This window comes from Trachypithecus francoisi, unplaced genomic scaffold, assembly GCF_009764315.1.
Source record: "Trachypithecus francoisi isolate TF-2019V2 unplaced genomic scaffold, Tfra_2.0 Lachesis_group10, whole genome shotgun sequence".
NCBI lineage: Eukaryota > Metazoa > Chordata > Mammalia > Primates > Cercopithecidae > Trachypithecus > Trachypithecus francoisi.
The window spans coordinates 33,091,069-33,105,045 of record NW_022681455.1 but is presented as its reverse complement, the minus strand read 5'-3'; the positions used below and the strand labels follow the sequence as shown (position 1 = coordinate 33,105,045).

At 59.6% G+C, this 13,977-nt stretch overlaps 1 protein-coding gene across 1 annotated transcript in view; it reads left to right on the top strand.

Moving 5' to 3' along the window:
• The window catches only part of COL11A2 (collagen type XI alpha 2 chain), a 29,763-nt gene extending 17,226 nt beyond the window's left edge, over positions 1-12,537 (top strand). Inside the window, exons 31-66 of the mRNA XM_033216756.1 lie at positions 741-794; positions 1,088-1,141; positions 1,251-1,295; positions 1,380-1,433; positions 1,559-1,603; positions 1,749-1,802; positions 1,901-1,954; positions 2,190-2,243; positions 2,667-2,774; positions 2,925-3,014; positions 3,200-3,253; positions 3,490-3,597; positions 3,736-3,843; positions 3,984-4,037; positions 4,141-4,194; positions 4,391-4,498; positions 4,696-4,749; positions 4,928-4,981; positions 5,207-5,260; positions 5,423-5,476; positions 5,817-5,924; positions 6,297-6,350; positions 6,545-6,598; positions 6,745-6,798; positions 7,458-7,511; positions 7,777-7,884; positions 7,993-8,046; positions 8,187-8,240; positions 8,478-8,585; positions 8,739-8,792; positions 9,099-9,134; positions 9,323-9,376; positions 9,491-9,758; positions 10,321-10,433; positions 10,787-10,993; positions 11,418-12,537. Coding sequence (XP_033072647.1) covers positions 741-794; positions 1,088-1,141; positions 1,251-1,295; positions 1,380-1,433; positions 1,559-1,603; positions 1,749-1,802; positions 1,901-1,954; positions 2,190-2,243; positions 2,667-2,774; positions 2,925-3,014; positions 3,200-3,253; positions 3,490-3,597; positions 3,736-3,843; positions 3,984-4,037; positions 4,141-4,194; positions 4,391-4,498; positions 4,696-4,749; positions 4,928-4,981; positions 5,207-5,260; positions 5,423-5,476; positions 5,817-5,924; positions 6,297-6,350; positions 6,545-6,598; positions 6,745-6,798; positions 7,458-7,511; positions 7,777-7,884; positions 7,993-8,046; positions 8,187-8,240; positions 8,478-8,585; positions 8,739-8,792; positions 9,099-9,134; positions 9,323-9,376; positions 9,491-9,758; positions 10,321-10,433; positions 10,787-10,993; positions 11,418-11,558 — 2,835 coding nt within the window. The 3' untranslated portion in view covers positions 11,559-12,537. The remainder of the gene's footprint in view (positions 1-740; positions 795-1,087; positions 1,142-1,250; positions 1,296-1,379; positions 1,434-1,558; positions 1,604-1,748; positions 1,803-1,900; positions 1,955-2,189; positions 2,244-2,666; positions 2,775-2,924; positions 3,015-3,199; positions 3,254-3,489; positions 3,598-3,735; positions 3,844-3,983; positions 4,038-4,140; positions 4,195-4,390; positions 4,499-4,695; positions 4,750-4,927; positions 4,982-5,206; positions 5,261-5,422; positions 5,477-5,816; positions 5,925-6,296; positions 6,351-6,544; positions 6,599-6,744; positions 6,799-7,457; positions 7,512-7,776; positions 7,885-7,992; positions 8,047-8,186; positions 8,241-8,477; positions 8,586-8,738; positions 8,793-9,098; positions 9,135-9,322; positions 9,377-9,490; positions 9,759-10,320; positions 10,434-10,786; positions 10,994-11,417) is intronic.
• Positions 12,538-13,977: the final 1,440 nt, after the last annotated feature.

Genomic DNA, 13,977 nt, shown 5'->3' with positions numbered 1-13,977 from the left:
GAGTGAACATGTGTTCGGACTCCAAGCAACAGGAGTCCTGAGATGAGAGAGTCTAATAGCAGTGAGGTCTGTGGTCTCCTGAGCTGACTCTCCCCAGCGCTTGCCCTATGCCAGGTGCTGTGCTGATGCGTCCTAAGTATCCTATGAGGTAGGCATGTGACAGTACTGTTTCGCTGAGGTTTTACAGAGGCACAGGGATGCTTGTTAATTACATGGCCAGTGAAGGGCAGAGCCAGGGGTTATGCCCAGGCAGTCTGGCTTTAGAGTCTCTGCTCCTAAGCCCTGCTCTGCAGCTGCCTGGGCAGGATGAGCCCTGGAGCCTCTGGGGAAGGGGGCATGCACAGGAGTCAGGGTGTGGTGGGCAAAGGGCCTGCAGGGGGACTGGTCTTGGTGGAGCAGGAGTGGGTGCTGGGGTAGATCCCACCTCCCTTGTGGGGTAGATGGAGCTGAGGTTGACAGGTGGGAAGCAGCTAGATCACAGTGACCCTGAAGGACCTGATACCTCTGCAGGCGCAGGGGAGGTGGAATCCCAGCACTAGAATTGGGGAAAATCCACTCGTGAGAAGGAGAGATTACAAAAGTCAGGCAGCTGTGGGGCAGGCAATTAGGGGCTAGACGCTGGGGTGTGTGGGGTGCGTTGCTGGCTGGGGGCTGGCCATTATATGTGAGGGTTTTGGTCTCCAGGGGTGGAGCAGCATCTGGGTCTCCTCTCACTCCTAACGCTCCCTGTCCCTCCACAGGGCAAGCTGGGTGTTCCTGGTCTGCCTGGCTATCCTGGACGTCAGGGACCCAAGGTGATGCTATGCCCCATACGTGCCCCTCTTACTCTCCCTTCCCTGATCCCTGATTCCAGGAAGCACAGATGCAGGGCAGTGGGGGACCCCAGAGGGAATTTAGCTGACCCCCATTTTATAGACGATGAAAGAGGCCCAGAGAGCAGCAGGGGTTTGTCCAAGGCCACTTAGTTCTTGGCAGAGCTCAGGTCTCCCTCGCCACTGCCTTTGTGGCCTCTCCTGACCCCCTTTGCCCCTTCCTGAACCCTACCTTTCATAACTTCTCAATTTCCCCCCTTCTCTATTCTCACCAGGGGTCCCTAGGATTTCCTGGCTTTCCTGGTACCAGTGGAGAGAAGGGAGCCCGGGTAAGCTGGGGGATGAGAGGGGATGAGAAGGGAAGGGCTGGAGAGGTGTAGAGGGGGTCTGTGGGGAGTCTCACGCTGGGTAATGTTCTCTCTGCTTCATTCCCATCAGGGCCTGTCGGGGAAATCAGGGCCTCGGGGAGAACGGGGCCCCACGGTGAGTGCTGGGGAGAGAAACAGGTGGCTCAAGGTCCAGAGGGAGGCATTTGGGTTTCTCTGACAACTCCTCTCCCCTCTGTAGGGTCCACGGGGTCAGCGGGGACCCCGAGGTGCCACTGGGAAGTCTGGAGCTAAGGTGAGTGGTCTCTACAGGGCTCCATCTGCCCCCTGCCCACTCAGCCCCAGCTCTCTGTCAACACCCTGACCTCAGGGACAGCTGGAAAGCAGCTCTTCCCACTCCCTGACTGTTTCCCCCCACAGGGAACATCTGGTGGTGATGGCCCCCATGGGCCCCCTGGAGAGAGGGTGAGTGTGGATCGAGAGTCCCCTTCCCCTGAACTCCCCAGGAAGCCTGGGTGAGCCAGCTCCCTCCTCACCTCAGGGAGGAAGCTGAGTTCCCCCACTCAGCCCGTGGCCCCATTCTCCTGACTTCCACCACCTCTGTCTCTAGGGCCTCCCTGGACCTCAGGGTCCCAATGGGTTTCCTGGACCCAAAGGACCCCCGGTAAGTTGACCCTGAGCTCTGACCCGCCTCGCTTCTCTGAGTCCTTCTTCCCTGCCCTTTCCAACCGAGAGGTCACTTGACACCTGAACCCCTTCCAGGGCCCCCCTGGGAAGGACGGGCTGCCGGGACACCCAGGCCAGAGAGGAGAAGTGGTGAGTGATGCTCCTGGCTACCCATTCTTGGGGGGCTCCCTCAGACCCTTTAACCCCAGAGCTGTCTGGAAAGTCCACAGGGACGTTCTCCTGGCAGAGTGGAGCCTGCCCTGGTGCTGCTCAGACCCAGGGCCCAGGGCTTGGTGTGATCCTGCCTGGGATCCCCTCCTTCTGGGAATCTGCCCCATAGCACCCACACCTGCTTTCACTGCATTCTCCTCTCTTCCTCGCCTAGGGTTTCCAAGGGAAGACCGGCCCCCCTGGTCCTCCAGGAGTGGTGGGACCTCAGGTACGTTTGTCCCTAGGAGAGAATGGACCCCAGACCCTAGCATTAGTCTGTCTGCCCCTCTTCTCTCGGTCACACATCCCTGCCCCTGGTCCGCCTGACCCAGACTCCTGGGGCTGGGGTCAATGGTGGGGGCTGGGATTTCAAGCAGGGGTCCTGAACTTCAGTCTGTTTTGGGGTGCATTCTCATCGTCTTGTCCCCCAGGAGAGGCAGTTCCCCTACAGAGACACAAGGTGGTGTAGTTACTCCACATGGGGCAGGAAAAAACCCAGCAGTGGCCCAGGAATGCTGGGGAATTTCCCGGGAGCTTTGGGGCAGGGATAAAGGGGTTCTGGAGGAGTGCTTTAGGGTGGCCAGGTTGGGCTCTTTTGGCAGACAGTGGGATGAAGGGCCTGAGACTGGGAACTCTCTCTGCCTTTGTCTAGGGAGCAGCAGGAGAAACCGGCCCTATGGGGGAGAGAGGTCACCCAGGCCCCCCAGGGCCCCCTGGAGAGCAGGGACTACCTGGGACAGCTGGAAAAGAAGGAACAAAGGTCAGTGAGGGGCCAGGCAGAGGGGAAGTTGGGGAAGTGGGGATTGGGGTGCTGAAAGGAACAGGTAATTGGCGATTTGAGGGGGGCTCGAGAGCTCTCTGTTTAATCTGGGAGCATGGCTGTGGCTCATCACCTCTCCTTTCCTTTTAGGGTGACCCTGGTCCCCCTGGGGCCCCAGGGAAGGATGGTCCTGCTGGTCTGAGGGGATTCCCAGGAGAGAGAGGCCTCCCAGGCACTGCTGTGAGTGTGACTCCCAGACCCCTGCCTGTCACAAGCACCAAGCATCCTGAGTCCCCTCCCTGGCCTTGTCCCTGACCCCCTCCATGTCACTCCCCACTTGCATCTTTTGGAACCTGTCTTCCCTCCCCAGCCCTCATCCTTCTCTTTCCATGAAGTCTCATCTTCCCCAAATGTTTGGTTCATAGGGTGGACCTGGTTTGAAGGGGAATGAAGGTCCGTCTGGCCCCCCTGGCCCTGCAGTGAGTCTGGGGTTCCGGGGGGGGGGTGTGGTAGAAAGGACCTAGGAAAGGGGTGGGTGAGGAAGGGTAGGAGTGGCATTCCGATACCACCAGGGGCTGTGGGGCTGGGCAGAGGCTGTCCGGGGAGCCAGAATGCATCTGATTTTGGGATCTTCTGGGAATTTTGGTCTGAGGTTCTCTGGTATGGGCGAGCTGGGGGTCTCCTTCCTGGGGGTCTGACTCATCTGTTCTCTCAGGGCTCCCCTGGGGAACGAGGTGCAGCAGGATCAGGGGGACCCATTGGTCCACCAGGGCGCCCAGGCCCACAGGGTCCCCCTGGAGCCGCAGGAGAGAAAGGCGTCCCGGTGAGTGTGGGGGTCCTGGGGAGGGGCTCTGGGGAGGGGTCTGTGAGCCTAGGGTTGATGGGCTATGACAAGTTTCCTGTGGGGTGTTTGGGGGTGAGGGTCACCTCCAGGCTATGACTCCTTCGTCCTGTCCCACAGGGTGAGAAGGGCCCCACTGGCCCGACTGGCCGAGACGGGGTGCAGGGTCCTGTGGGGCTTCCTGGTCCTGCTGGGCCTCCAGGTGTGGCTGGAGAAGATGGAGACAAGGTGAGGGACCCCACAGACCCCCACAATCTTCTCTCCAGATGAGATGGCTGACCTGGGCATGACCCCTGGCCCCTGTCATGTCATCCTTCCCACTCTACCTATTACCTTTCTCTAATATCTTGTCTGTCTTCTCCTCCCAGGGTGAGGTGGGGGACCCTGGACAGAAGGGCACCAAAGGGAACAAGGGCGAACATGTAAGTGTCCATGACCTTGACTTCTGATCTCCTGGACTTTAACCTTGTTCCCACCTGATCTCTCTCCCTGTTTTGGTGTCTCTGACTCTCTTCTCTCACCCAGGGCCCTCCTGGACCCCCTGGACCCATTGGTCCTGTGGGGCAGCCTGGAGCAGCGGTGAGTCACCCCTCCACCCCCACCAAAGGCCCGGCAGCCTCTGGTCCTCCCTCAGCTCCCCTCTGCCCTTGGGGCTGGGAGCGGGAGCATGGGCTCCGGGCATGGCACCCAGCTCTGGGTGGTATTTGTGGATAGAGGACACCTGACCCATGACCCATCGCTGCGTCCTTGTCTCTGCTTTCCCTCCACCCTGCAGGGAGCAGATGGGGAGCCTGGAGCTCGGGGACCCCAGGGACACTTTGGGGCCAAAGGCGATGAAGGAACAAGAGGATTCAATGGGCCCCCAGGACCCATTGGCCTACAGGTGTGTTGGGGGATAGGGACAGGGGCTGAGAGGGGGGGTCAGGATGGGGTGATGTTTGCCCCAGACCTGCCAGCAGCCTGCTGATGAGGACTTGTGGGCATGTGGGTCTGAGGGGAGGGGACTGTGGGGCCTATCTGCCTAGGGTTGCGCTTTGAGTGGGGTGGTCACCTGTGCCCATGTTTTGTATACTTGCACAGGGTTTGCCGGGCCCCTCTGGGGAGAAGGGAGAAACAGGAGATGTGGGTCCTATGGTGAGTGTGACCCCTACTGACCCTAGCCCCCATACTAGTCACCCCTCTCCCTGGCCAGCCCTCACCCCACACCCCACTGCCGACTCCCTGGCCTGGCTTCTCGTCCTCCTCTCTCCACCACTTATGCTCAGCCGTCTCACTTCCCTTCCCCATCTGTGGTGTATCTCTTTCCCCCCAGGGACCACCTGGCCCCCCAGGACCTCGAGGTCCAGCTGGACCCAATGGCGCTGATGTGAGTCATCTCAGCCCCTGTCCCTTCAGATCAATGTGTCTGGTCCTCTGCCTCCCTTTCCCAGACCATAAACTCTAGTATCGTCTCAGGAGCCAAGAGAAGCCCTTACTCCTGGGAGGCCTCCACTGCCTCACTGCTGTGACCTTGGGCTGCTCATGTGGGACTTTGCCCCTGAAATGGCACCTCCTTCCTAAGCAATGACACCTATTTCTGTTCCTCTTCCAGGGCCCACAAGGTCCCCCGGGAGGTGTTGGGAACCTGGGTCCCCCTGGAGAGAAGGTAACTGGGAAGGGGGTGAACGGAGCAGTCATGGAAGTGGGGGATGAGAGTTGGGTTTCTGCCAATTTTGGTTGGGGAGACAAAAGAGAATGAGATGTGGGGAATATCAGAATTTTTTGGCCAGGGAAGGCGAGGAGGTTTTTGACTCTAATCTCTTTGCAGGGGGAACCAGGAGAGTCAGGATCTCCAGGCATCCAGGGCGAGCCAGGTGTCAAGGTGAGTGACAGCTCCAAGGCCCTACTCCCCAATCCCCCTCACCCGCCTCAACCCTGACTCCACTTTTCCTGTGACCTCCTTGAGCTGGAACTCCTCTGCAGCAAGAGTCTCTGCTCCCTGCCATCCTCTGTGAGGCCTGATCCCTGGCCTGAGTGAGCCCTTCTTCCCCTTCCTCCAAGGGAAGGGGACCAGGGGACTCCCCTTATAGGCTTGACTTTCTGTGTGTGTCCCATTGTCACTGAGGGGAGTAGGGGATGGCTGAAGGTGTCTCGGAAGCAGAGGCTGCAGCCCTGATCTTCAAGACCCCCTGGGCCATCTGTGTCCTCCGCTTGTTCTGCAGGGTCCACGCGGGGAACGTGGAGAAAAAGGAGAGTCGGGGCAGCCGGGAGAGCCAGGACCACCAGGGCCTAAAGGCCCCACAGGCGATGATGGCCCCAAAGGGAACCCTGTGAGTTTGGGGCGGTGAGGATGGAGTCCTCTCAGGCCCTGTGAACGACAGACCTGGGAATATGGGTGTGTGTGAGGGAGGATCTTGGAGTGTGGGGAGCCCAGGATTCAGGGGGATGCTCTGGAAATGGGGCATCTGGAGGGATGCATGGGGTCTAGGATCCAGAGAGAAAATGAGAGATGCCCTGCAGTTAATACCCTGAGGCATTATATAACACGCAGTGCACGTGGTGGGGAGAGGGGTGCAGAGACCTCTTCCTGGGGGGTACCGGTGGACACTGCCTCTAGAGAGCAGTGGCATGTGCCTGTGGGCATCTGTGCTGGGTGGGCTCAGGGAGCTGTGACCCTGACTTTTATTCTCCCTCTGGATCAGGGTCCTGTTGGTTTTCCTGGTGACCCTGGCCCCCCTGGAGAAGGTGGCCCTCGGGTGAGTCTTACTCAGAGAGGAGAAGGGGCAAAAAGGGTGGGGCTTCTATGGGGGGGCCTCTGTGTGGCCGCTGGGCTTGGGTATTGGGAAGCTGGGGTTATGGCAGGGCAGGCAAGGGGATGGGGGATTGACAGTTTTGGGGGTGATGCCAGCCAGGTTGGGGGCCCATCTCTGACCTTACTTCACCTCTGCAGGGCCAGGATGGTGCTAAGGGTGACCGAGGCGAGGATGGTGAGCCAGGACAGCCTGTGAGTGACTGGTGACCCCACAACCCCCCTGAGCCCAAGCCAAGCCTCATCCCCTTTACCCCTCTTCTGTGCCCCACTCCTGAGGGGCTGAGGGGTCCCTTGGCTGGAGGATAAACACTCAGCTACCCCAATTCCTCTCTCTCTAGGGATCCCCTGGTCCCACTGGGGAGAATGGACCCCCAGGGCCACTTGGAAAGCGGGTAAGTGAGGTGGACCCCTGAGACCTCGGGAGGCAGTCCCTGGGCTGTGTGGATGGAGACTGGGCAATGGCAGGTGGGACGGGCGGGGAGGTGCCTGGTGTCTGCAGTGCCCTGGGTGGGTGTGTGGGCAGGAGCTGGTGGGTTTAAGGGTGTGCAGTATCTCATTGCCCTGGGTGGGTGTGTGGGCAGGAGCTGGTGGGTTTAAGGGTATGCAGTATCTCATTGCCCTGGGCAGAGTGTGCGTGCACGAGTTGGTGGGTTGATGGATGTGTGGTGTCTTGGGCATGTTGGTTCCTGGGTTCTGGTGTGTATGTTCTCACCAGGAGGAGTGGTGGTTACTAACAAAGCAGAATGGAAACTGGAGGAGGGGCTGGCTGGCTTTTCTGTGGGCCAGGGGTGAACCTTTTTAGTTGCTGGGACAGGAGACGGGCCACCAGGTAGGGTGTGGGCAAGTGGCTCTTCACAAATGTACAGACTACCCAGTATCTTCATAGCTGTCACAGCTGCATCTGTTCTGCACATCTGTGAATCAGCCCTCTGTGTGTGTCCCTGTGTACGCACGTGTGCGTGTGTATGTGTGTGTCTAGGACAGGAAGGGGAAAGGGTTGAGCCTGGCTGCCCATGGCCTCGTGTGCTCTTCCTTCCCGCTCCATCTGCAGGGTCCTGCCGGCTCGCCTGGTCCCGAGGGGCGACAAGGAGGGAAGGGAGCCAAGGTGAGGGAAAGGCCACCCTGGTGCTGGAGCATCCCCTCCGCCTCCCACCCCTCAGATGCCTCGGTCCCCAGATGCCTACCCCATGTCCACCTCTCCCATGTTGGGCCCTTTTTGGGAGAGGCGTTCCCTATACTTGTTCCTGCGCTAGGGGCTCCTAGAGTTTGGCCCTTCCTCCCTGCCTCACACCTTCCACCTTGGACCCTCTGCCCCCTGCCCACACCCCACTCCTCTGCCCTTCAGGACATGTTCCTTGTGTGTGTTTCAGGGAGATCCTGGTGCTGTAGGTGCCCCGGGGAAGACAGGCCCGGTGGGTCCTGCAGGCCCAGCAGGGAAACCTGGCCCTGATGGTCTGAGGGGGCTCCCAGGCTCAGTGGTAAGTCACCGCAGGGAAGGGCTGGGCTGGGGTGGGAGTGAGGAGCCATGGGAGGGGTGCAGTGTGGGGATGCTCCTCCTGACCCCTGTGGTCCCCTCAAATCTTCAGGGTCAGCAAGGCCGACCTGGAGCTACAGGCCAGGCTGGGCCCCCAGGTCCTGTGGTGAGTGACTGGGATAGGGCTGGGTGAGGGGTGAGGGCGCTGCCCTGGGACAGAGCTGAAGCCCTGGAGGAAGTGGAGACTGTTGGGGAGAACTTGGTCTCACCTCTCCCTTGAGAGAGTGATTTCCCATCTCTCCACAGGGACCCCCAGGGCTGCCTGGTCTCCGGGGCGATGCTGGAGCCAAGGGAGAGAAGGTGAGTGACAGACACGTGGCCAGGTGTCTCTCCCATCACCCTCGACCCTGAAACCTGTGGGACCTGAGTGCCCACTGCTCTGCTTCAGGCCTCCAGCAACCAGTCCCAGGGGGTCCCTGCTCAGTGAGGGCCACTCACGGACCCTGTGCCCGGCTCCCACTCCGTGTCTTCTTGGCCCTTCTCCCCATCCACATGACTCCTCTTTGCATTCTCTTGACTGCCTGCACCCTTCTCTAGGGCCACCCAGGTCTCATTGGACTGATTGGGCCCCCGGGTGAGCAGGGAGAGAAGGGAGATCGGGGACTTCCTGGGCCTCAGGGCTCCCCTGGGCAGAAGGGCGAGACGGTGAGTAGAGGGCACGGTCCTGGAAGTTGTAGGGGTTGAGAGTAGGGTGGAGAGGGGTGGAGTTGGAGTTGGGACTCAGCTGTCAGTGAGTGAGCAGATGCTCAGGAGGGTGTGGGAGGAGGACCCGGTTGAACCAGACCCTACCCTTCCTAGGGTATCCCAGGAGCATCCGGCCCCATTGGTCCTGGAGGCCCCCCTGGCCTCCCGGTGAGTACTGCCTCTGTTCCTCCACCAAATCCCCTAAACCCCTCTGCTGCCTGCCCATGGCCTCCCAATGACTTCCACGGAACCACCAGCCTAACAAGCATAGTCCTCAGGGTCCCCCATTTGTCCTGTCACCCCCAATCCCACCTCCCTATACTTCCAGGGCTGTGAATGTCCTGGTATTCCCACAGGACTGCTCCTCCTGTAGTAACCCAAGGCTCCTGTGAACTTGGGACCTTGCCTCCCCGCTCCTCTGAGTCCTGACCTTCCCCTGCAGTGACTGTCTCTTTCTTGTTCCTCATTTCACAGGGACCTGCTGGCCCCAAAGGAGCCAAAGGAGCCTCAGTGAGTGACCCCCTTCAGCTCTGACCTTTGCCCCACCCCCCTCTGGACTTGATGATGTTTCTCCAGGGCAAATAGACTCCCCGCAAGGAGCCCCTTAATCCCAGCCAGGAGGCTGATTTGATCCTTCTGTGACCTTGATCCATGCTTGACCTCTTGACCCCTCCATGACCTCATTTATTCCTTGTCAGGGCCCAGCCGGACCCAAGGGAGAGAAAGGTGTGCAGGGCCCTCCAGGACACCCGGTGAGTGAGGAACCGGGGCTGCTCCCAGAGCCATCCCCCTCTGCTCCATTGCTGCCACACTTCACCCTCACACTAACCTCGTCTCTTGCCCTCTCCATCTGTCCCTGCACCCAGGGTCCCCCGGGCGAGGTGATCCAGCCACTGCCCATCCAGATGCCCAAGAAGACTCGGCGCTCGGTGGATGGAAGCCGCCTGATGCGGGAAGATGAGGCCATACCGACCGGGGGAGCCCCCGGCAGTCCTCGGGGGCTGGAGGAGATCTTTGGCTCACTCGACTCCCTGCGGGAGGAGATCGAGCAGATGAGGCGGCCGACGGGGACCCAGGACAGCCCTGCTCGCACCTGCCAGGACCTAAAGCTGTGCCACCCAGAGCTGCCTGATGGTCAGTGCCAGCCTCAGGGTGCACAAACATCTCCCCAACAGCATGGGTACTGAACAAGCAGAATGGATGCTGGGGGAGTCCTGGAGAAGGTGTTGGATTGAGGATGAGGGCTGAGGGGCTGGGAACTGCAGCTATTTACCAACCAGATCAGAAGTATCCCAATACTTTAGCAACTGATCTGGGTCAGTATGTACCAGTTGGTTATCAGCCCAGTGTCTGCAACAGCAGATAAATATACATATGTGCACACACCTGTTTGCACCTGAACAGGTGAATCTATGTGATCGCCTGCAACCACATGTTGTCCTAGAATGAGGCTGTCCATACTCCGACCTCCTCCAGTCAGAGGGTCTGGGGTTACTGTTGGGGGCAGAGGTGTCACGTGATGAAAGTGGGCTGCGGCGGTAGGATAGGCTATATTCTAGGGTTCTGGGAGGGAGGAGGACCAGGAGACTAAGAGCATGATGGGGAGGGCTGGGAGGGAAGAGGGAATGTGGAGGCAAAGAGCATCTTGGAGCCTGGACCTGGGTGGCCCTGACCTCCCCTCTCCCTCACCCAACAGGAGAGTACTGGGTCGACCCCAACCAGGGCTGTGCTCGGGATGCCTTCCGAGTTTTCTGCAACTTCACAGCAGGGGGTGAGACCTGTGTGACACCCAGGGATGATGTCACGCAGGTGAGAGCTGGTCCCTGGCTGCCCCTCCCCTGCCCCATAGTGCATCCCCTCAGGGCCTAGTGGTATCTGGGTTTTGGTGACAGTCCTCTGGCTATTGCCCCCCCATGGAGCCTGCCACCCCTTCTCCACTTCTTAGCTCTTTCTTCGTTTCCTTCTCACCGGTCCTCTGATGTTCACTTTGCCTTTCGTGTATCCCCAGTCTCCTGGCTCCCACTCAGCCCCTCATTTCTTTCCCAGCCCTTACCTTCCAGCCATTCCCTGCTTATGACTCTGGCTCAGCTGTCCTGGTGCTGTAGATGCTCCTGAGGCCCGTCTCTGTCTCCCCCTGACACCAGCCTTCTCTCTCCTTCCAGTTCTCTTACGTGGACTCAGAGGGTTCCCCAGTGGGTGTGGTCCAGCTCACCTTCCTGCGGCTGCTCAGCGTCTCAGCCCACCAGGACGTCTCCTACCCCTGCTCTGGAGCAGCCCGTGACGGTCCCCTGAGACTCCGCGGGGCCAATGAGGATGAGCTGAGCCCAGAGACCAGCCCCTATGTCAAAGAATTCAGAGATGGCTGCCAGGTGGGAATAGGAAGAGCTGGGTGGGGGACTGATCTCAGACTCAGGCTGGAGGAAGGAGGTGGGAAGACCCCTTGGGCAGGGCGCCCAGGGAGAGCAGGGAGGAGTCCGTCCTGCTGGATTGTCAGGGATGCTTTAGGGAGCCCAAAAGCCAGTGAGGAGGGTGGAAAAGATGGAAGCCATCGGGTGAGGTTCACTTGGGTACACATACCAGCGTCACACAAGGTAATGCAGACATGTACACAGACTGGCACATGGCTGCCCAGCAGAGGCACACGGTGGGGTAGAAGCTAGCACACACGCATGGGCACACAGACACTCCCAATCTGTACATCCTGAGTCGCCCTGATGGGGCCAAGGTACTCAGAGGAGAGGTGAGCCTGGGCCCCTACCCAGCTCACCCTCTCTTCCCTGTCTCCCCCTGAAGACACAGCAAGGCCGGACGGTGCTGGAGGTGCGAACGCCTGTGCTGGAGCAGCTGCCGGTGCTGGATGCCTCCTTCTCAGACCTGGGAACCCCACCGAGGCGGGGAGGGGTGCTGCTGGGGCCTGTCTGCTTCATGGGATAGGACCTTCTCTGTCTGATCCTGTCCATTAGAACCAGGCCCACCTGGAATCCCACAACATCAGCTCTGTGCCACCTCCCGAGAGGGCTCCTCACCATCTAGGGAGCCTTGGGCCAGGGCACAGAGAGCCCTCAGTCAGGGGCAGGCCAGGGGAGGGGTGAAGTGGTTGCCCGGACACCCCACGGGAGGAGTGGAATCTGGGGCTCTTGGCCCTCCCACCTGGAGCCTGTGACCCGTTAGAGAGCTGAGACCCTTATTTAAAACTCACCTCCCAATCGCCTCAAACAAATGGAAGAGAAGAGAAAGGACACGGTGTATTTTGTATTTAAAAGTAATTATATTAATTATTTAAAGCGTGGAAAGCAAAATAACAAAAAAGAAAAATGCCCACAAAAATCAGCAGATGTTGGAGATAGGGCTGGGCTCTCGGGGGTGGGCTCTGGCACCCACATCCTTGTGTCAGGACTTTCCTCAGTGACTGTGTGGGGGGGGTTTCAGGGCTGAACCCTCCCTCGCTCCCACCTCACCTGTCACACTCACTGTGAAAGTTGGAATATGTGGTCTCCCTGGCCTCAGGGCTCTGACTCTGCCAGGGTGGGGCTCTCTAACCCGCAGGTGTTGGCTGCCTGGCCCATGTGCACACTGTCTATTCCACTCGGTCTGGGTCTGGCAGGCACTGCCTGCTACTTGAGGGCCAGGATGCTCCCCCAGGGAAGAAACGGAATAGTGTGGGGTGTGTGCAGGGCTGCATCCAGCAGATGGCTGGAATATTAAAATTCTTCTATATTGGCTGGTAAATTGCCATGGCCCTGAGCCACTGAGTATGTTCATTGCCACCCCTGTCCCTCCCCTGGGCACCTCTCCCCTTCCCTGATCCTGAAATTAAAGGGTTAATGTGTGGCATATGGAAGGGACACCCAGGACCCTGTGCTCAGCGTCCATGCTGACTGATGGTAAAATAATGTGATTGTTTCCTCCCAGGTGTCTGTGTCACTGCTCTTGTTATTTCAGTCTCCCCCAGCACCCATCTGATGTTCCCTCTTCCCAGCTAAGTGGTTACCAGAATCATATGGCTTAATCCAGATACCCTGCAAGCCCTGCCTGGCTGGGGTGTCAGGGCCCAGAGTTTACAAAGCCTGGGTGACTAGCATAAAATTACAAACGACGCCCCAGGGACACCAGGTAGGGGTTTAGGGTCCCTGTGGCCCCAGGTTCTGACACAGGTGTGTAATTGCTTCTGGGTGTGGGCGGGCACGTGCTCCAGAAGGAGCCTTACATAGCCCAGTCTAATCTCTGTAAATGGGGAGGCTGAGGCCCACTTCCAAGAAGACATTTACTGCATCTGTACCTCTGGTCACCTTATGCCTCCCCATCAGGCTTGTGCTGTGCTACCATGAAGACCAGGGCTGTGGCCAGGCCCTCTACACTCGCGTGTAGTCACGTGCACACTCCTTGAGTCTTTGTGTTGGGTGGAGACGCACAGTCCCTGCCTGTGTCCCCCCACTCTTGACTGACCCCCACTCTCGTAGCCTCCCTCTCCTGGGCACTCAGAAGCTCTGCTCCCTCCGGGTTAGGTGTCCAAGAAGGCCTCTCTTCCAAGGCTGGCCGCGCAGTCGGGACCCCCTAGCTGGCGCCCATGGGGCTTCACATTCCCAAGCAGCATTGCCTGGCTCCTGCCCGTCAGGGCGCTGCATTAAAACGTGTTCCAGGGCCTCATCCCACCTGGGACCCCTCTTCCTCGCGGGCGCCAGGCTCACGGGTGCGCACCTTTGCGTCCCGGTTTCGCATCGGCAGCCTCGGGGAGGGCCTGGTGGGGCTGCCCTTCACCCTGAGCCCGCGCCCGGGTTGGCTGCGCCCCCGCCCCTCCTCCTCGTACTTCTTCCTCCCAGCGTGTCCCCGACAGCATCGGCTTGGCCGTCCCGGTCCCAACTCATTCTCGATCGCAGGAAGCCCCACGTGGGCGTCTAGAGGGCCACCCTGGCCCAGGCAGGTGAGCGGAAAAACCTCTGGAGGATGGAAGCCGCTCCTTGGCGCTGGCGCCTCCGCTTCTGCCGCCCCCTAGAGCCCGCGCTAAGACCGCGGCCCTGCACCGGGTGAGCAAAATAATCCCGGTCCCTCAACGCCTCTCCCTCGTCACCCGCTGAGCCCCCACCAACTCCCCCTGACCCAGGAGGCCGAATGGAGGAAGAAGCCCCTGATCTCATCTGTAAGGGGTCCGGTGGTGGATAGGGTTTCTGGGATCACCCATGCCCTCCATCTCAATATCCAAGGCCCAGGGGCTTCAGACACCCCCTTCCCTCCCTCTCAGGGTCAGATCAAGAGAAGATCAGACCTAAATAGGTGCCCCCCATCTGTTTCGCCCGCACCCACTCCCAGCCAAGCCAGGCTGGAACTGAGGTTTCTCTGGCGCTCTTTCTGCAGC